Source organism: Pelophylax lessonae (assembly GCF_965119305.1).
Source record: "Pelophylax lessonae genome assembly, chromosome: 2".
Lineage (NCBI taxonomy): Eukaryota > Metazoa > Chordata > Amphibia > Anura > Ranidae > Pelophylax > Pelophylax lessonae.
The window spans coordinates 375658974-375680708 of NC_138769.1; the positions used below are offsets into that span (position 1 = coordinate 375658974).

The 21735-nt window shown below is 39.2% G+C and overlaps 1 protein-coding gene across 1 annotated transcript in view; it reads left to right on the plus strand.

The window, feature by feature from the left end:
- Positions 1-21735, plus strand: part of VMP1 (vacuole membrane protein 1) — a 187775-nt gene that overhangs the window by 142123 nt on the left and 23917 nt on the right. The window contains exons 8-9 of the mRNA XM_082245795.1: positions 2440-2556; positions 12143-12204. Coding sequence (XP_082101921.1) covers positions 2440-2556; positions 12143-12204 — 179 coding nt within the window. The remainder of the gene's footprint in view (positions 1-2439; positions 2557-12142; positions 12205-21735) is intronic.

Genomic DNA, 21735 nt, shown 5'->3' on the forward strand with positions numbered 1-21735 from the left:
TTAAGTGGATGATTATAACATTATGGCTGACTGGTGTATATACGTTTAGCAGCTAGAAACCCCAAGAATTCCAAAGTTTTGTCTGTATTCTTTTTCTGAGTAATATTTTCATGGAGTGTATGGCAGCTAAGTCAATTTATTGGATAATTTATTGGAATTAATGTTGTTTTAGTGTTAAGAACGCTGTGAGTAAACGTATAAGCTTCTGTGTAAAGATACTTGCCTTGCATACTTAGTTATATGGTATGTCATATGCAGGACATTTACTGGAAGTAAACAGTCCTTAAACAAAGAGGTTGTAACCTAGGATGTAAGTGAATTATCCAGTTCAGTGCAAGCTCTGTATTTGTTTTAAGGAAGGCATTCTTTCCTTTATCACTAACACATTTCCAACACATGAGCGTTCCTTCCTCCGGTGGGAAATTGTATGCTTTTCTGGTACGTCTGTACTAGATCGATTTTCATTGACTGCACATGTTTAATACTTCTCCGGAAAGCTTCTAGAAAAGATGTGACGAAATGATACTCCTATATAGTTAAACTAACTAAAAGATGCCTCTTCCTTGTGGAAAGATTGGGGGGGGGGGTTAGCATGGGGCATCAGTCAGTTGGGGGTCAAGGGAGTCGGGAGTCCATAGGTGTCATCTGTACTGGCTACATGGTACGTCAGGTCTTTTCAGTCTGAAGGGAGAAAAGAGGGTCTATGTGGTTGGCTTCATGAGGTGAGAGCAAAGTGAGTTCCATGAATGACAGTCGGAGGCGGTAGTGGGATGTTTTTGGGGTTCACAATATCAGGGTAAACAAAGTACAATGGTCTCATCAGTTGAGGGGGTACATTGGTCTCATTAGTTCATGGGGTAGGAGGGTTGGCTATCAGCAGTTTTAAGAACCCAGGAGTTAAATTACATAGTTACATAGTTACATTGATGCTTGAAACCACCAAAATAAATTTTGTACACAGCAAGTACAGCCTTCTGCAACAGTGTAGCATTACATCTGCTGTTAAAGACTTAATTCACTTTACATAAAATATAATAAACGCACATATTTTTGCAGGATAAAAATGTGCATGTATTCATTTTTTTACACCGGATTCTGCAAGTATTGCGCCTGCAATCAGTGGATTGCGGGTGCATTGTCAGGCTCCTGCACACTCTCCATCCAGTTTTCTGGGCTTTTACAGGTTTTAAAGTTTTATAAAGTGGGAAGAAGAGTGAATGGACTATGAGTGAGCTGATCAGTGCACTTGTTGTCCATTGAGAACTACAATACTATCTGCCACGATGGAAGACAGGATTTGTAGTTTATTCATTCACAGATCCTTGTGATCCAATCTTAAATGTGACATTGGCTGTAGGGGAGAGAAACCCCTGCTCACTGTCACAGGGAAAATGAGGGGGGCTGGAACACGTTACAGATTACACCCTAAATATGGGTGTAACGTAACGTGTTGTAAAGGTAAACCAATCCTACTTAAACTAATTTAATTTTGATATATTATTCAGGTTCGGGACTGTTGTCAGAACCACTGGAGCTTCTGCTGCCTTCCTTCCTCTTTAAAAAACTGCTGACATTCTTTTTTTTTTTTTTACACCAGATGCACCCTTTCTTATACCATCCATAAAAGTGCAAAATAACTTTTCCTGCCCTATGTCCCTTTCATGATTGTGCTGTAGTTTTACACTTTCACATTGTCTCCCACCATTTAATTACGTTTGATGTCATGGTGATATCTAAAGCTTTCTCTGCCTTAAGACCATTATTTACTTATAATTTAAAATAAATATAGTTATATAATGACTGTATGTATACAGCATTTTAAAGAAATGTATTTTGTCCTTGGTGTGATCAAGAAATTTGATATAGGTTGAGTGTGAACTGGCTTGTAAAATGTGTCTACGCTGTGCTTGACAAGGTGTTTGGCGATATCCAATTTGAGCATCTTTGTCCAGCTTTGGGAGAGCCTTCCAAGTTTTGTTGAAGGCTGTCTTGGCACTCTTGTGTACACATATAGACGAAGACAGGATACCACTAATACAAATTGCTTCATGTAGAAATGAATAAAATCTTTACTGATAGTTACATCTATTATTTTTCAGAAGACTTCAAGATACATAGTAAAAATAGAGTGCAGGGAAAGTTCAATACAAGAAAGCTCAGTGGCCGCCACAAAATCCTTCCCTCCTCCATCCATCTATGACAGCATAACAGAATGTGGAGTTACATCCTCTACCAAAGCTTTTTTAGCAATATAAATCCTACTACTTTGCTCTAGATTTATTTTTACAGAAAATAATCTCCAGCATTCCTTTTTGTTTTAGGGAAAGTTTTAATGGAGTATAATACTTGGGATACTAGGGGAAAAAAAATGCATTGACCTGGGTAATTCTGTAGTTGAATTGTTGATGCTTTAACATTGTTTTTTATTTTTCTCCCTAGATTCCCAATCCCCTTTTTGACCTGGCAGGAATAACATGTGGGCATTTCCTTGTTCCCTTCTGGACTTTCTTTGGAGCTACTCTGATTGGCAAAGCAATAATTAAAATGCACATTCAGGCAAGTTCATATTTATATCTGTGTAAATGTTTTAGATGTTCAGATGTGCCAGTTTAGTTGTTGACAGGCTTTAAATGCTATTATATGTCTTGCTTGCAACATTGCAATGATGAAACAAATAGGTATTCAATTTGTTTTGTCTCTTTACTCAGTAGTATAAAAATAAAATAGAAGAATCAAGATTTTTTTTCTCAGTTCATGAAGATGTACTTTAAATACATGTTCTTAAAATAGTTTTACCACTTACAGTTCTCAGGAAATTAGTGGTTAACCTTGATATTTACCTATAGTTTTTTACCATATTCAAACATCTTTTAACTGTACATTTATGGTATTGTATAAAAATGCAATGTACATTGTGCATTCTTAAACTCCAAAAAGACACTAGAGGGGTGGTCGAACTTTTATGATGCAACTATTATCAGGTATCTGTGCTGGCCAGTGCCTCCACAAATATTCACCTAAGGACTACCATTTGTGTTTAGGCCTGTGAAGCAGGGCGGAGGGTGGGCACTTTTCAGTAACTACTTATCATAGTAAAAATGTTTGTATTCAGAATTTTTTTTCTAACCTGACCAATTTCTATTGATTAGATGAGTTTTGACTTTCAGCAGTTTGAGCTTTCATACTTAAAGTTGACCATGCACATTATAATCTGATTATTAAATCTCCTTTAGGGCTGGTTGACTCTGATCGGACATGTGCTCCGACTTCCAGAGCCGACTACCAGTCACATAACATGTCAAAATCAATGGTTCCCTTTGAGAGCCGTCTTAACTGGTCCCACCTGTGTTGGTCCGATTTTGAAATTGCTTCCTGCAGTACTTTGGTCCGACTTGGGCACGATTTCAGCCCCTTAAATGGAATGGAAGTCGGGATCATCATCTTAACTGATCCGACTTGTGCTCTGAGGATCTTGAGGCGAAACCCCACACCAAAAAATATAATAATAAAAAAAAAACGCGTGCCCACTCCCCCCCCCCCCCCAAATCCATACCAGACCCATATCCAAGCATGCAGCCCAGCAGGTCAGGAAAGGGGGGGGGGCAAATGAACGCCCCCTCCTCCTCCTCCTGGATCATACCAGGCCACATGCCCTCAACATGGGAGGAGAGTGGGTGCTTTGGAGCAGGGGAGCTCTTCACTTCCCACTCCAAAGCACCTTGTCCCCATGTTGATGGGGACAAGGGCCTTTTTCTAAAAACCGTGAGCGGTAGTTGTGGGAGTCTGCAGGCAGGGGACCAGATCCCAGCCCCCCCCCCCCCCATATGAATGAGTACGGGGTACCCATTCATTCCTAAAATAAGCAGTGTAATAAAAATAAAAACAAGACTGTTTTTGACAAGTCCTTTATTAAAAGTGAAGACCCTGTCCTAGCCCCCTGTCATAGCTCCATCGTGTCTCCTTTCTCCGGGTTCCGCCACCAGTCTGTTCTACCTCAGGTCTTCCCCCTAAGGTTATGTGTTCTTCCTCTGGTCTTCTCCCCCTCGTGCTGTCTTCTCTTCCGCTGCCGTCACAATGGGTGGGGTCTCATGGCGACGTCAACGGATGGCCACATCCTATGGATATATAAGAACTGGCAGACATCAGAGATGACACAAAAGCAGGAGCCAGCGTCGGAGGAGGACCGGGGCCGACAGCGGAAAAGATAGCAGCGGCAGAGAAGACAGCTGCGGAAGAAAATACGTCACCAGAGGGATAAGACCAGAGGAAGAACAGATGGGTGGCGAAACCGGAAAAAGGAAACATGCTGGAGCTACGACAGGGGACACTTTTAATAAGGGACTAAAATGTCTCTTGTTTTTATTTACACTACACTGCTTTTTTTTAGGTTAATGGGTAGGGGAACAATGTACCCCAGTCTCTTTAACATGGGGGGTCAGTATCTAGGGGCCCCCCTGTTAAAGGGGGCTTCCAGATTCCGATAAGTCCCCTTCCTGCAGAACCCCACAACTACCACCCACAGTTGTCAGGAAGAGGCACTTCTCCCCATCAACATGGGGACAAGGTGGTCTGGGGTGGGGGGCGCAGAGCCCCCCCTGCACCAAAACACCCACCCCCCCCATGTTGAGGTGATGTGGCCTGATATGGTCCAGGAGAGGGGGAGGCGTTTTTTTTTTTTTTTGTTATGTGGTTCCCACCATCAAGATTCCTACCAGACTCAAAGGGCCTGGTGTGGTCAGATCAAAGTCAGATCCCGTGAAGTTGCAGAGAAGTCTGACATAAAGTCAGACCGAAAGTCGTACAACTTTCATGTTTAATCAATGTTTGGGAAATACGGCACTCTAAAAGGCCGAATATTGGGTGGCATTGGCAATTTCAATAGAAACCAGCCAACATTTAGCCCGTGTGTATGGCGGCCAGTCTGACAAAAGCCAGCCGAAGGGGTATGACTAAAAAAGGTCTGCCTAGCGTCATCCGATCAGATCTCTCAGCCAGTGGGGGGGGGGGGGGTGCTTTTCCCTGACAGAACACAATAGCGCAGTGGGGGAGATTGCTGTGCTAACACCGCATAATTAGTATGGTGGCTCTTTAAGTTTTTTTTTTTCGCTCAGCCTGCTGGGTTGAAGGAAAAAAAAACTAGTAGTGTGTTTTAGGTTTAAGCCTCACCCATGTGCTGTAATTATCCAGCTTGCAGGACATCAAATTAAGTTCCAGCAGACTGGGCGTAAACATAATTGGGGCAGTTAACCTTCATACACAATAATGGGTAGCCGCCACCACATATTCTAACAGAAACATGCACTGTTCACAGCATCTACTGTAGCAACTCTGACCTTTATCCAAAGTCAGTGACACTCGCTACCATGCGACAGAAATGTTAAAACAAGGAAGGTTTCTTCAAAAAGTCATTAAGTTCCTTAATTTCAGGATAGGGCATTTAGAGATTCAGCTTAAAAAGGAAGGATGGGTTAAATGTTTTTTGTATAATATGAATCCTTACGAACTATTTTTGCCTAAACCTATTTCTAGCCCCAGGAACTGTACACCCTTTCATGTAAAACAAACTCTTTGTTCTGATAGTGGCATCTGACATATTAAACCTAAGATTTTAGCATCCCTAGCAGCCCCCCGAATTTAGTATACAAAGAAGTAGAGCTGGACCCAACAAACGGCAAAAGTCGTTTTTTCCTGGAGTTCCAGTTTAAATCCTATGAATGCCTAGCACAGACATGAGATTTTCTGTATATCTGATAATTTGTGTTGCTAGCTTGCCAATTTTGAAGAAAGGATTGTGGCACTGTGTTCAGTACAAATTCCTCATTCCACCCACCCAGTTTGGGGTTCATCAGACCTTATTATCGACACGCCATGTAACAGCTATGTGGTACAGGGCTCAGCCTGATCGGATATAAATTGAATATATTGTTTAGGTAGACCCTGACATTATATTAACTTTGGTAAATCCAGGGGCCAGTGTTGACAGTCTTTAGTGTGAATCAAACAAGTTTGTATTACTATACAAGTCTATGCAGATGCAAAACCCATTTGAAGTAGGTCAAATGGAGGTCAGAAGGACCTGGAACTGCAGGTCAGATGTGTCTACAGATTGCATGGAAATTGTATATTTAGATTCTAAGGTGCATGGCTATATTTAGTCAGCACATGTGATAGGCAGTTAATGTTTAGTGACACCTGAGGTTTAAATCTAAAGCACATAATGCAAGCAGTATTATTATCACACATCTGGTTTTTCGCATCGAAAATGGATATTTCGATCCACAAAAGACATTTCAGCTTGGAATATTTACCACGTACAAATTATTTTAGCAAACTTTGAGGTATTTGCCTGTAACAATCATTTCTCAAAGTTTATAGCATGAGTTTGTGCTAACTTTGGGCTGGTGATAACTAAGTTTTAGTGGTGTTTGGTGATGTTTAGGAGAGTAAAGAAATGAACCTTTTTATGGTGGTAATAAAATAACGCTTTGATAAGATTATAGACTTCCAAAAAACAACTTACTGGCCATTTCTTGTGAATTAAAATGTTTTCACTGTGTGGTGAGCAGGGATTATTTGTTTGTGAACTGAACATTTTTGGGGGAAAGGTATCATGAGAATAAAATTTGGATATTAGAATACAGTTTAGCAGTTTCAGCCTTTGTTTGCTTTTTTTAAATGCTATCCTTGCTTTTATTGCAGTATCCTAAATTGGTCAAACTATACCAAAATGTCTCTTAGTATATATCATTGATTTAACAAACAGCCTTCTGTTGCCAGTGGAGAATCTGCCTCCACCTCTTGATTGTGTAACATTTTCACATTTCTCCTGAGCACTCTGCTGTACACCAGTCCCCAAAAGCTCCCTGACCCTCAGCACTCTTCATCTCCTGACTCTTTGCCTATCTGTGATGAGGTACTAACTGCCTAGCAACTTCCCTTCCATACAGCCATCTCCTCCTCAGTCTCTTCTTGTTCATTTGGTTTTATAATCCTTTCCATGCTGCCCAGGTCCTTGTGCAAAAGGAATTGTACTGATCGGGGCCATAACAGGCTGAGGAGGAGATGGCTTTATAGAAGTTAGGTGGTTCATGATCCCCTGGGCCGACTTTATAACTGAGAATAACTGTTTTTTTGTTTGGTGGTTGGTACTTTAACTAACTTTGCACCTTTGCTGCTGTGATATAATCATTCTAAGAAACGTCTGGACATTCTCTCCAAAAAAACAAAAAATCTTCATGATCTATGGTGTGCTGGCAATATGCTTTGACTTTGGTTGGGGATATTTGCTTTGATTTATTGCTTAGAACACTCATCTTCATTCTGTGCTGACAGACCAACAAGTAGCTAGAGGAGAGAGGGCTAAAGAGCAGCATGCCTCCTCAACAGGAACAGCTGTGTAGCCAAATGTAGCACCATCCCCACCCTCCTAGTCACAGCACATGCCTTCCTCTGCCACCACTTTGTCTAAACCGCCGCCCCCCGTTCAGTCACAGTGTATGTCCCAACTTCTGCCACCTCACCTCCAAAATATCATTGCACTACCTTGACCCAAATTACAGTCCATAGCTCCATTACCTAATTACAGCATATCTCTTCTCCACCACATCACAGCCTAGTCATTCTCCCCCCCCCCCATACCCAACTCATCCTCCTCTGTCACAGCACCCCCCATTCATCACCTCTGTCATAGCACTCACTTCCATCACAGCACCCCCATCATAGTGCTCCTCACATCCACCTTCCCCCTCTGTCACAGCCCACTCAGTGACAGCCACCATCTCACCCCCTCGTTCACAGGGCTCTCATTCTTCCTACTTCTCCCCCTGGTCACAGCACCCCCTTTCACCCACCTCAATTTTTTGGGTATCGTATTTAGCTGCAGTTTCGGGAACAACCGCAATTTAAATCTTTGACATACAGGCTGTCCTCCGAGTTACTTACATACGACTCATACTTACAAATGGAGGGAGAGTGTATTTGGTATACATTTACTCAACTCGGTTATATTTTACAGACTTTATTGCATTTGCACTAAAACAAATTTGAATGTAATTAATACTGAAAATAAAAATTGAATAAACCTTTGTGCCAATATTATTCAACATAAAAGATGACCAACTACTATCTTTTTATTCTGTGAATTCTCTGCTTTCACAAAACATAATGTTTTGGAATTTTTCGTGTGTTTTCTTGTAAAATGTGCATGTTAGCATGTGTGCATAAAAACAAGAAAAGGCTTTGGCAGCAAGGGTTAATTCCCAATTATGTAGATAAATTGTGAAATATCCATCTGAGTGAAATATTATTAAACGGGTTTTACATTTCATCAAAACCCTTTATTTGTTGAAAAGAGATGTGTACTCAGCTGTGTATCTCCCTGTCCTGTATGGGGGAGTAGTTCACTGGTTGCTTGTAAGAAAATATCAGCTTTATTGAAAAAAAAAAAAAAAAACTTTTTTTGTAAGTATAACCTGACCCAGCTGTTCATGGATAGCTAATAAGAAGAAATAAACAGTTTATAAAGTGAAATAAAATTCCAAAAAAAAAAAAATATTTCCTAATTTTGAACATGCTCATTTCACATTGAGAAGCACCACAGGTTTGTCAGCTCCTTTCATTGCAGATTTCTGGTTTAACAGAACAATTTTTGCTGAAAACTTAATCTAAACATAAAACAGAAAGTAGCAAATCCAAAATATACTGATATACCAAGGTCTTCAACTAGCACGCAAGGTGACTCCACAAACCTTGTAAATCAAATATAAAAACCAAGTGCAGCGCAAAAGTATGATAAATGACTCGTAGTAAGAGTCTGAAGAAAATATAGTGCAAGGCTGATAAACAGCTAAAACATATAAAACGTGAAATGTAATCACTGATAATCCTAAATATCTCTAAATATCAAAGAAAGCCCAATATGTGAAAAATACATTAATATGTAAAAAAGGGGTGCCACTTATTCACCATCCATCTAAATTCATCAAATTATAAAATACATTAGTCCTGTGAGGAATTTTCAAAATATATCACATGAAGATCATCTGGTGCTATATCTGTGCCATCATATATGCACTCACCAGAAATACATTATATATGCGCGTGTCAAAATCCTAATATTAATAAAAGATCCACTAGATCTCCATGTAATCCGATTGGTGACTTCCTCATATAATCTGAAGTGCTGCAATGAAGAAGCTTACCACATGGAGCCACAAGAATCCGTATATAGTGTAGTGATTTATTGCACTTGGTAAAAGTAACATAACAAGTTGCAGCAGAAGTAAGATCCAGTAAAAACAAACAATCTCGGCTGCACTTATAGATGGCCACTAAACCTGAAACGGCTGCATGACGTCAGCACGTAGACTCCTCCCAACCCGTTTCGTGTGCATGCATGTCCGCAGGCGTACCCATGAGGATGTACGTGCGCATGAAACGCGTTGGGAGTAGGCTGCGTGCTGACGCCACACCGCCGTTTCCGGTTCTGCAGCCATCTTAGTAAGGCCGGTGGAGATTGTTTGTCTTACTTATGCTTTAGCTTTATATACTATATACGGATTCTTGTGGCTCCTTTGGTGAGCTTATTAATTACAGCACTTCAGAAGGGGGAAGTCACCAATCGGATTATGTGGAGACCTAGTGGATATTTCAGCAATATGAGGATTGTGACACGTGCAATATAATGTATTTCTGGTGAGTGCATTTATAGTGCCAGAGATATTAGCACCAGTTAATCTTCACGTGATATATTTTGAAAATTCCTCAGAGGACTAATGTATTTTATAATTTGATGAACTTAGATGGGTGGTGGATAAGGGGCACACCTTTTTCACATATTGGACTTTCTTTGATCCTTAGAGATATTTAGGATCATCAGTGATTACATTTCACGTTTTATATGTTTTAGCTGTTTATCAGCCTTGCACTATATTTTCTTCAGACTCTCACTACGAGTTATTTATCATACTTTAGCGCTGCACTTGGTTTTTATATTTCATTTACAAGGTTTGTGGAGTCACCTTGCATGCTAGTCACTGAAGACCTTGGGGTGCTCACTCATTCTCTTATTTTGGGTATACAGTAATATCAGTATATTTTAGATTTGCTGCTTTCTATTTTATGTTTAGATTACATTTTCAGCAAAAATTGTTATCTTAAACCAGAAATCTGCAATGAAAAGAGCTGACAAACCTGTGGTGCTTCTTTAATGTGAAAAGATTCCTCACAGGACTTATGTAGTTTTAAAATTTGATGAACTCCGAGATGGGTGGTGGATAAGTGGCACCCATTTTTCAAATTTTGGACTTTCTTTGCTCTTTGGAGGATTATCAATGATTACATTTCACATGTTTTATATGTTTTAGATGTTTATCAGCCTTGCACTATATTTTCTTCAGACTTTTACTGGGAGTCATTTATCATACTTTAGAGCTGTACTTTGGTTGTTTTTATATTTGATATTACTGTATGTATATCATACCTCAGTGACATGTCCACTTCAGTCATTTACTTCAATTTTCAGGTTTAACAGCATATCATGAGGAGATAATTTGTTTATTGTTACAGCACATTTGTCTTTTTGTTTAAACTGTAATCATTGCTTCTCCAAGTCTGACACCAGTTAGTGAAGGATTTATACAAAGAATTGCACTGCATTATTCTTTGTAAAATGTACTACGTTTGACTATGTATCCAAATGAGTTTCAAATTCCATGTGATTGCTATAGTACATTTTTGATATTTTAGATGCCTAAGCTACAAAACATAACTTGCTTATTAAATATGATCACTCTGGGCAAGGTGTTAATGTACATAGAAATCACAATTAAAAATCAGACGAAAACTTGGCAAAAAGCCTTCAGTATTAAAAATCATACAAAAGACTGCTTGAATAAATGCAAAAAAGAAAAAATTGTACAGAAATGTAAAAAATGCAAGCTGTTGTGTTGTTGTATAAAAATACTTTTCCTGTTTAATGAATTTCAGGTACTGTTTTAAGAATATTCAAATTCACTAAAATGTCAGATGAATTTTTCAGACATTGTTACTTAAAATATCCACTTTGCCAGGAAGATGTTTTGTGCATTGTTAAAATTATTGTTTATTTTTTTTATTGTCGTTTTATATTTCAAATGTCCCTATTTACATCGCAGGCACAAAACACTTGATATTTACAGCGCTGCATAACATTTTTGATAAGAGAGAATGCCTGGCGCTTAAGTGTGTATTGGAAGTTTGTTGTGGAATTTTAGCATTTTTTTTTATTAACTTCAGAATGTTTAAAATACTTTTTTATGCCTCTTGTTTAAAAAAATAAAATAAAAATTAGATACACAATAGCAAAAGTTTAAGGAGTTATCGCAATCAAATATGTTTTTTTTTTTTTCATCCCAAATTTTTTTATACCTTATTCTAGCAATATAATTAATTTACTTTCATTTGATCATCATCATAGCATACTCATCTGATAATCATGAAATCATATTATATTTATCATACATGTCTTTCAAGCTTCACTTGCCATGACCTAGAGATTTGGGTCTTGTGGGGCTTTTCTTAAGCTCATCTGATAGTCAGAAACACATATTGCACACTGAGGCTCCATGCACACTGTTAAAAATCGCTGCTTCTACGGGAGTTTTGTGTTCTGCCTGCTCAATGTTATCCTATGTGTCCATCCACATTAGGACAATAACATGCATATTTTGTGCTTAACGTTTAGAGGCAGGAAAAAAAAAAACCCTTCTGGTTTGAGTTTCTGATTGGAGCTTTCTGACAAAAAAAAAAGGTAGAACTCTTCTAAAATCGTCTAAACTTTGTACAAAAATTGAGTGTCTTTTTTCTGCCAAGGAAACTGGAGTTTTTTTAAGCCCAGTGTGCATGAAGCCTGAAACTGTCCAGCAGGTTTGTAAGTTCTGTATGAGTGGTAAACATCACTCATCTTTGTATAAAGAAGGGAAATAAGTATTTCAGTACTGTTGTGCCTCTAAAATTTGCCAGGCCCAGTTGGAAAGAATGTCATGGTGGGTTCTGGTAGTACAGTAACTGTTTGAAGCCTGAGCAGATAGGGCTTTTGACCTTTTTTCCGTCTGTGATCATCCATTTTACCTTTAATTGATTGCGTTCTTTTTTTGGTTTACAGAAACTCTTTGTTATCATAACTTTCAGCAAGCACATAGTGGAGCAGATGGTGTCGCTAATTGGGTAAGTTACAGAGTAACTCCTACCTATCTGAAAGAACAATGCTCTTTAGCTAAAAAATGCGTTATGTTCATTCTCTGGGAAAATGTTATTTTATCAGTCATGTTTGAGTATTACAAAAAAAAACGTTGTTGTCATGTCCAAAGACCCTATTACTCAGTATGTAGTCATCTTGAATATATTTTGCTACTCTGGGAAAAAGACACAACTACTGTATCTTTTAACATGTCATTACATGATATATCATTTTGAGTCACTTTTTCATTATAGCCTTACCTGAAACACGTCCCATAAGCTACCCAGGAAGGCAGTTAGAATGAGCTGATAGAGACATTTTAAGCATTGGTCATCCTTCTGTTCTTTGGAGGCTTGTCCATGAATCATTCTGCAGTCATCCTTTTTATTATTCAGGTGGTGTTTCTTTATTTCCTTCAGCAAGTAGAACACTTTTGGCTACTGTGACTCTAAACTGTTAGATGTAAAATGGATAAACTGTTTTCCGTTGCTTATATAACCCTCCTAGTTTGAGTTTCATATAGATCATATAGTTTATTTGGCTCAGTCTAATGAAAAAAGTAGAAACAAGTATTATCGTGTCCTTGTATGGAATTTTTTTAAAGCCCTATTTAAGATGGATAGCAGACACCTCCAAATGTTTTTATGCCACATGTGATATCCTGTATAACTCTGTGTTCAGTGGGGAGGATGACCTATATTTTAGACCTACTGTCTTACCACAGTGTGGGAAAAGACAACAAAGGATGAGTACTAAAGTGAAAAATTTTGAGGCGGTGGACGAACCACCAAGTTTTCAGGAAAAACAAATATTTGGAACTTGACACTTAACCTCATATGCAATAATATATTACTTGAACCTTTAAAAAAGGGGGGCTGTGTGAAGCTTTATATTTGAGTTTGTGTGACCCCCAAAGGTCTGTGGTCTTGGAATGATACATTAAAAATGGGCCAAGCAGTTAAACACAGTCTAGATGGCAGGTTCAAATTTTAGACCCAGTTCAGGTCTAACAGCAGCAAATATGTTTATTATGAACATAAATAAGCCTGACCTTTTCCCGCTTCACCAAGACAGATTTACATGAGATGTATATATTAAATTGTGTCTATGTGCTTGTTTGTTGCCATTCACATGACTGTATTTTCGGCCTGTGGTTATTACTGTTTAAAGCAGAACTAAAACGTACCTCCTTTCTAATGATGTAGGTCCCTCGCCAGTGCTGGCATCTTCTCCCTGGGTGCTGCTCTTTGAGCATCTCCATTGACCAGCATGGGATGGCTTAAATCCTGTGCATGCACAGGAATCCGTCATCCTGGCACACAGAAACCATGATGGCAATGTAAGCTGAGCTGATTGCAGTCTGTTGTAAAATGCATTTAGTTCCACTTTAAAGGGACATTATTTCCCAAGCATTGGAAATGGGTTAAACTGAAATACAGTGGGGTTGATCTACTATACCTGAAAAAAACAAAATCCGCTGCAGCTGTGCATGGTAGCCAATCAGCTTCTAACTTCAGCTTGTTCAGTTAAACTATGACAAAAAAAAAATGTGGAACCAGTGTGTGCTTCGCATATATCATTTTATCCTATATACAGGTTACATTTTGAAACTCCTCACAGTGTCACTTCAAAAGTCGGAACTGATATTTAATTTTTGACACTTGCTGGAAAGTTATATACCACCTGGCGAGTTAAGTCTCTCAGGGATTTCTGGGTCTACACACATGCTATGGCAATTAGGAAGGGATCCCACACTCATTGTTGTCTTTTTAATTATTTTATATTCGAGAATATGCAACAGTAGTCGCTCAAACACTTAAAGGGGATGAAATTCCTTTTTAGCTAGGCAGAAATATAATTTAGGCAAGGAGAGCTCACTGTTAAAGAATCCAAGGCATGTAGGAAGCCAGAGGCAGACTTGGCAAACTCCACTTGGGCAAGGAACATGAAAGGGTTCCTAAAAGCAACCAAAATTATTTCTACTGTCGTTATTCCAGTGTAAATTAAGGTGATTGTGAAGTCTCATTTAAAAAAGAAACAAACAAACATGTTATACTTCCCTCCTCTGTGCAGTTGGTTTTGCAAAGAGCAGCCTGGATCCTCCTCTTCTCGGGTCCCTCTTTGGTGCTCCTAGCCCCTCCTCCCTGTCGAGTGCCCCCACAACAAGCAGCTTGCTATGGGGGCACCAGAGCCGAGCTGCAGCTCCCTGTGTCCATTCAGACACAGAGCTGTGGTACGGCCCCGCCCCTCTCTCTCCTGATTGGCTAACTGACTTTGAGTGACAGCTGTGGGAGCCAATGGCACAGTGGCTGTGTCTCAGCCAATCAGGAGGGTGAGTTCCAGATGGCCGAGGGGCTTGTGGACATCGCTGGACATAAATGAGGCTCAGGTAAGTATTGGGGGTGTTGGGGAGTCTGCTTCACACAGAAGGTTTTTTTTATCCTAATGCATAGAATGCATTAAGATAAGAAACCTTCTGCCTTTACAACCCCTTTAACCATCCTGTCGGCATTGGCAATGCCACTTTTTTCCTATGCTTTAGTGTTTGTAAATGACCCCCCAGGTTAATAGATAATTTGTAGATTCTGCACCTTTTCTAAAGGATTGTGTTATGTGATTTTATAAATCTGTGCAAAGGTGATGAAAAGGAAGTGGAGCCTGTAATCTGATGCAATAATATAGCAAGACAGCTCTGCAATTTTAATGAATGTAAGCTAGATGATGAGATATCAGTAAAGGACAATTCCCTAATAAGGATTGGGAAGCAAGTGAGAGTGAAATGTACCTTGAGTCACAGAAACAAACAGGGGTATTTCACGTCATTTTGAAGTATTTAGCCTTTGGGAGTGAACACCTGAAATGTCACAGAGCAGCCTGTGCTCAAACCATACAGTTGTTGTTTGTTAGGTTTATGTACTAGTGAGAGTTTTAGATAAGGCAGTAGTTTTGCTTTTTAACTTAAGAGGGGGTTTACAGATTCCATTTTCTTTAATCGTGATTAATCTTTAAATGTAGGATAGGCTGAACACGATTCAACTATCGAAACCTTTCACAGTATATGCCAAGAATGTATTTATATTCCTCTGCATTTCCTGGCCACTCCCTTTTATCACATTGCTGAACTGGGTGACACTCACGCACAGTCACTCTGTTGCACAATTGCATGAATGAGATAGTTTTCCACCCACGCTAAGTTAATCTTTGCTCTGAATGATAGGCTATATCCACAGGACACGTCTCATAGTGTTCTTTGTGACGCTGGTGACAGCAGCTATACATCAAAGAAATGCAATATCTTTTTGTCTTTTGGATTTGCATATCTGGATTCTTTCCAAAGGTGATGCTTAGTCCCAACTTTCCTATGTAATGTTATCAGAATTATGGCAACAGCTTAGCCGACTCAGTATTTGATCAGCATTATATTCCAGTTTCCTCATGATCACCTGTTTGGTCACTGGGACACAAATTATATTTGTATGCATCATGGCTTGTTTCATTCTTTGCTGTATTTTATTTAGTTCAATCCTAATTCTGTTATGACTTTGTAATGAAGGTACCCCCTTTTTTTTTTCAAAGATGTTTGCTTACCTAAAAATTAGGACTTCGCTTTGGAAGGATAGTTTGATAGGCAATGCAGGTCATATGTGATTCATTTTCTTTCTTTCAACCAGCAGGAAAATGAATCAATTCCCCCATCCACACATTTAAGGTGGAGGGAGCAATGCCTCCCTCAAAGCTATTGCACAATGTGGAGGCTTCCCTGACGACTGAATACACTCATCAGCACCGCCACTAATCAAGCAACAATTTTCCAACATGCTGGTCGTATAGAAGTTGATTGAGAGAATGACTTCTGTACAACCAGCCTGCCCATGGATGGATCGAAATTCAGCCAGTCCATGCTAAACCAGCTGAATTTTGATCCATCTATGTCCGGATTAACTGAGAATATTGGCTGTCCATGCAATTAGAGACACAGAATGTTCCTGTTCTTCAAGAGAAGAGAAGATAAAAAATCATAATTAGTTCCTGTTGGCTGAAGAGCTCTCTCTCTTATTATGTCACTCTCTATAGGCAGATTTTATACACCCATTTTCATTCAGCAGAGACCAGCCGTATCCTTGTATAGGCACTGTGGTTGTACAGTCAATTTACTTTTGTATAACCGCCTTGCTAGGAAAATTCCCTCTCAATCAGTGCTGATCTTTGTATTCTGATAGCAGGGAAGTCTCATTGCTTTCATAATACAATGACACAGCAGGGAGAATTTTGCCATCTACCGTAAATGCGTGGATGGGGGAATAGGGTCAGTTTCATTTTTGTTCAACCCATTGCTTGAACGGAAAAAAACTGACTCAGGCTACACATTTTCTTATTTCAGAGCATACTTGTTTGTAAATTACTTTAAAACAAGCTCTTTTCCTCCTCTTATCAATCTACAGATTGTTGTTTCTATGATCAGCATACCGTTTAGGTGAGATTTAAAAAAAATAAAAATAAATTAAAATAGAAAGAGGTGACTAGTTGACAAGATGCCTGTGATCTGTTACTGCTGAAGCTCCAGTGCAGCACTACAAGTTGCCATTACCCAGCTCCCAGAAGTGGTGATTGAGGGCAGACATGACACTGTACTGGTACTTACATTGCAGCCAGGCCTCCTTTTGACAGGTTCTCTTTAAGCTCCCCAGTCTTTCCTTTAGAGCCAAATTGTATTAGAATAAGAGTATGGATTGGCAATTTTGCTTTGTTTGAATCAACAGTTATAGATTTAGTGCACTCTCTGGATGTATTTGCAGTTATGCCTTTAATGTGTTAGGTAAGGTTTACACAGCCCATTTTTACCCTGTGCTTTTTTTTTTTTTTTTTTTTTAAATGAGAAATTAGCATTCATTTTATTGGTGTATTTATGTTGATAAAAACATTTTTTATTGGATGTATTTTATATCTGGAAGTAGAAAATAGCGGGGATTTTTAAGAAATTTTTTTCATTTTGCAAAAAAATTATACAAATTTAATTTGCGTACAGTGTTGCATGACTACATATTTGCCAGTTAAAGTAGCACAGTGCTATATAGCAGAAAATGATCTGGCCTTGAAGGGGGTTAAATCCTTCTTGAAGTCAAGTGGTTAAGCAGATCGTAAATAACTATTGAAATCTATCCGCAGACCATTGTTTAACTGCGGAATTAGATGTGCCCATGTGCTCTGGTTTCCTTCACTTCTTTAAGGGGAACTTTAATATTAGTAGGATAGATAACTCTAGTGAGGAATCGGCTGTTTCCATTTTGACTGTGAAGATCCTAAACATTCTTTTGGTTTACACTCATTCATTCAGAAAATGCTCTGCAATTATTTAAATTGTAGGTCATGGTATCCTATTACATTTCAAATTAGTTGAAAATGTTTTAAACACAACTTTGTTTCATGGAATTATATAACATTTTATTGCCTCATTAAAGACATTCACAACTATTTATGCAGCAATTCATTCAGCCTGTAGAGAACTTTTCTACACACCCAACCTACCCTCTTATTATTTGCTGCATCCAAGTAAAATTCCAGGGATTGGTCATATGCCAGAAAATAGTGGAGTGCATAAGTGCTTGTTTTGCTGTGAGGGTGCTGTGTGTTCAGGGCAATAGAACTCTTTGTTCTTTGTTAAAATTATTAATAATTGAACTACAATTACTGGCCCCGTACCAGAGTGAGACCAGAATTTAGTACATCCACTGCAAAAAGTGGCTCATCATCATTATTATTATTATTATTAGTCTTACAATTACATCAAGATAGTACATTTCCCAAAGCATCTTCATGGGAGCACACAATGGTTTAATGATCCGCCTCTTAACACCAAGGACAGGAAATCTTTATCAATTTGATGGCTGTGCCGCTCGCCACTTCTGCACATGCACAGGTGGCAGCAATTCAGGGAGGGGGGCAGAGAATCAGCTGGTGGCATTTTTAAATATGGTTTGGATTTTCCCTCCAAGCCCAATTCTATTTTGTCCATTAGTTAGCCAGCTGTGCTGCATGTTCCTTCTCCTGCATGTAAGTACTCTCTTTTCTTTCTCTCTGTCCCTCCCTGATCCCCATATCTTACCTTATCTACTCTTCATTCTTATGAAGGCGAGCGCTATCACAAAGTCACTGCTTCCTTGAAGGTAGGGGCAAAGTAAAAAAAAAAAAGGTGATAAAAATCGAGTATTGTTTTGTAGCAATGGTTTGACTTAATCATAACATCTTACAGTCTCCTCATGAAGATGCTCCTATGGATCATCAAGTCTTGGCCGGAGGTCTTCTTTTAAAGGCCGCCACCACACCCATAGAGGTTGTCCTTGTTCCTATCTTGTGAAGCAGCGTAAGATCAGATGGCATTTACCCCAGGTGTAGTTTCAATTATATTTTATTTAACAAAACAATTGGTCCTGGAATGTAACCGAGAACAGCGGTAACAACTACTACAGCCTATGTCAAGTAACTCTCATTAACTAGTAGAGAAGGCTGGGGGGGGGGGGCTAATTTAGGCACCCATGCTGAAGAATCAGAGGAGCCTTGTCTCATGTGCTTCAACTTCAGCCTGGTGGATACATTTGCAGTAATCCAGGGAGAAGACCCTGTTAAAAAACATCAAAAGGGCGCAGACACCATCCTACTTTAAAAAGTCGTGTGGTTCCTTCCCTTTTATGGAAGGAATAAAGAAAATAGTTACAGAAGAGTGAAAGTGAATAAATCAAATACACGCACTTATAATAGGCTTGCCAGGCTATACCCTCTATAGGATAATGAAGCTTCCAGTCTTAACCATGTTCCTCTCATTGATGCCTTTGTAATAAGGCTAGCCCGTTGTGTCACCTTCCCTGTTGAGGAGGCAGTCTCCTTCAAGGACCTACTTGACAGGAAAGCAGATCTTTACCTCAGAAAGGCCTATCTAGCTGTTGTAGCAGCATTCCATCCTGTAAAAGCTCTAACATCTATTGCTAGAGCATCTTATCCTGGGTGGCACTAAGGGCAGATGTTGGTAGAGGGCACATCACTGCTGCCCTTCAAGAGCATAAGTTGGCAGGCTAATTCAAGGGAGAAGCAGCAATGTATCATGCAAGATTTCTGCTGCCAAATCTTATTGTCTCATTGTATGAAGGATTCACTGTGGCGGTGGTTATGCTGATCAAAGCTACCCAGGGACCACTCCATCACTGCAACCCAGTGACAAACGTGACCTACGATGCCAGCCATCAAGTAGATTGCTCATTAATTTAAGAAGATCCGTAAATGCAAGAAGAATGGAAATTCCAAGCTTCCACTCCACACTAGTTTCAAACATATTAAAGAACAGTGCAGCCTTCATGGCATTTCAGTCTTCGTCTCTCCTCCTTCAGGGAAGAATTGTTTATTTAGAGATGGAAAACAGAACATCGGTGGCATACATCTACAGACAGGGAGAAACATACAGCAGGTGCATTTTGTAGTAACTGGAGCCAGTCATGGCTTGTGCCAAGTCTCTAGTCTCTAGATCTCCTAGTATATCCTAAAAACACAAAATGCAGCTCTTTTCTAGCTCAGTACTGATTCCAGGAGACTCTAGAAGTGGATGCCCTGTCCCACTATTGGACTTTCTCAATAGGGTACATCTTTCCTCCTCATCCTTTGATATAAATGTTGTTGCAGAGAGTGGCTCAATTTCCAGGAATAGTAATGGCACTATCATCCTGGTCACAGAGACTGAGGTTATCCATGTTGCTTCATCTCAGCTTAGAATCTCTCTTGAAACTCCTGTCAAGGCTGGACCATATGAACCAGGGTCCTTCTTGCACCCATCACAAGACAAGCTCAACTTAATGGCATGTAAATTGAGCAGCTCCCAGGCTGTAATCCACCTTTAATGAAGGCTAAGAAACTTTGCACCAATACAACTTACCATATGAATATGGAAAAGATTCTTGAAATTGGCCTCCTCATTCAACCCTTCTTCACCAGATGTCAGCAATGTACTAAATTTTTTTCAGGGTGGCCTGGAGTAAGTTGAAAAGTCTAAGTCGGAACATTAGATGTTGCACAAATCCCCCAATGGTTCAGTTCCCTAAAGAAGATCTATCATATTTTTTTGTAATGTTATGTCCTCCGCTTATTGGATAAGGTATATGTAATACTTTGTCCCATGCTTCCAAGTGCTTTCCAACCCTAGTTATGAGTACTAACTGTCCCCTCTCCACTCCTGTATGACAACAGCTTTGAAGGAGATGGTGGATTCATAGCTGCAGCTTGTCGCAGCTGTGATCAATTTCCTGAGACAAGTAATGGCAATTGAAATGCAGAGTCTGACACTTTGCTCCTCCCTCTGTATTTCTCTTGCTATTGCTTGTTTTGAGAAAGTGTGACCACCACAAACTGTCGGAGAGCCAGTAAGTACACTCACCTCAAAAGACAGTGACTACAGCCACCCCATCTCAGTTTAATAGACAGTGAGTTCGCGTATAGAAATTGGGGTGGTGCCAAAGAACTGATTGCTGTGTGTTTGATAAACATTTTGCATAAGTTTATTAATATTGACAACAAGAATAATATAATTCTTTAGTAGTATTATTTAAAGTAGTCCAAAAGTTCATTACGGGGTCGATGGGTTAAAGAGTTTGGAGACTTATGGTTTAAAGAAAGCTGGAAAAACCCTCATATAAAAATAGTCTAAGGATTTGCATTGTCATTTTAAAAGCAGATGTTTCTTAACAAGTAATCCTTTTTACCCTTTAGCTGCTCAGTTTTGAATGATTGACATTAGGTACTTACTGTGACATACTAATAACGAGTAGAAATGCATGTAACTTGTCAAAGTGGTCTTACTGGCTAAAGTAATCCCATGCTCCTGTAACTGCATTTCATGCCTGCCATAGATATTCTAATCGCTTGTAGAAACCCTCGACATTCAGTAAGCCATGTCGTATGTAGCATTGCAAGAGTTCTCTGCACCCTATTTAGGCAGATATACAGATAGATATAAATTAGAAGTGGCGCTAAATCCTAATAGTGCAATCATGAATAATCATATGTCAAATAATGTGGCATGAAAACAACTAAATACGCAGAGAATACATTTTGAGCAAAATATGTCATTGAATAAAATCAATCATACGAAAGTGATATAATGAAATAGGTGCACATATAATGAAATAATGAAAAGTGTTAGGTGAACATAAAGTCCTTTCAATGAAGAAGTTCTTTTCAATTTTAAAGAGTATCCATAAAGTGCAAAAAAGTGTATAACTAACATTGATTGATGAAATCCACCACCAAGCACCAACCCTTAGCAAAGGCTTATTACCAGATAGCATTGACCATAAACTATAATGATCATAAAAGCACAAAATAACCCGGCATCTGAGCTAGGCGGTGGCTGCTCAGCAGCAGCTCCAAATGGATCGGGAATAAAAAAATGAACAAGCATAGTGAAGCTGCTAACATTGAAGTCCTTTTACTTAAAATATATAAGAAGTGCCTTCGATAAGTTGTTAACAGACACAAAC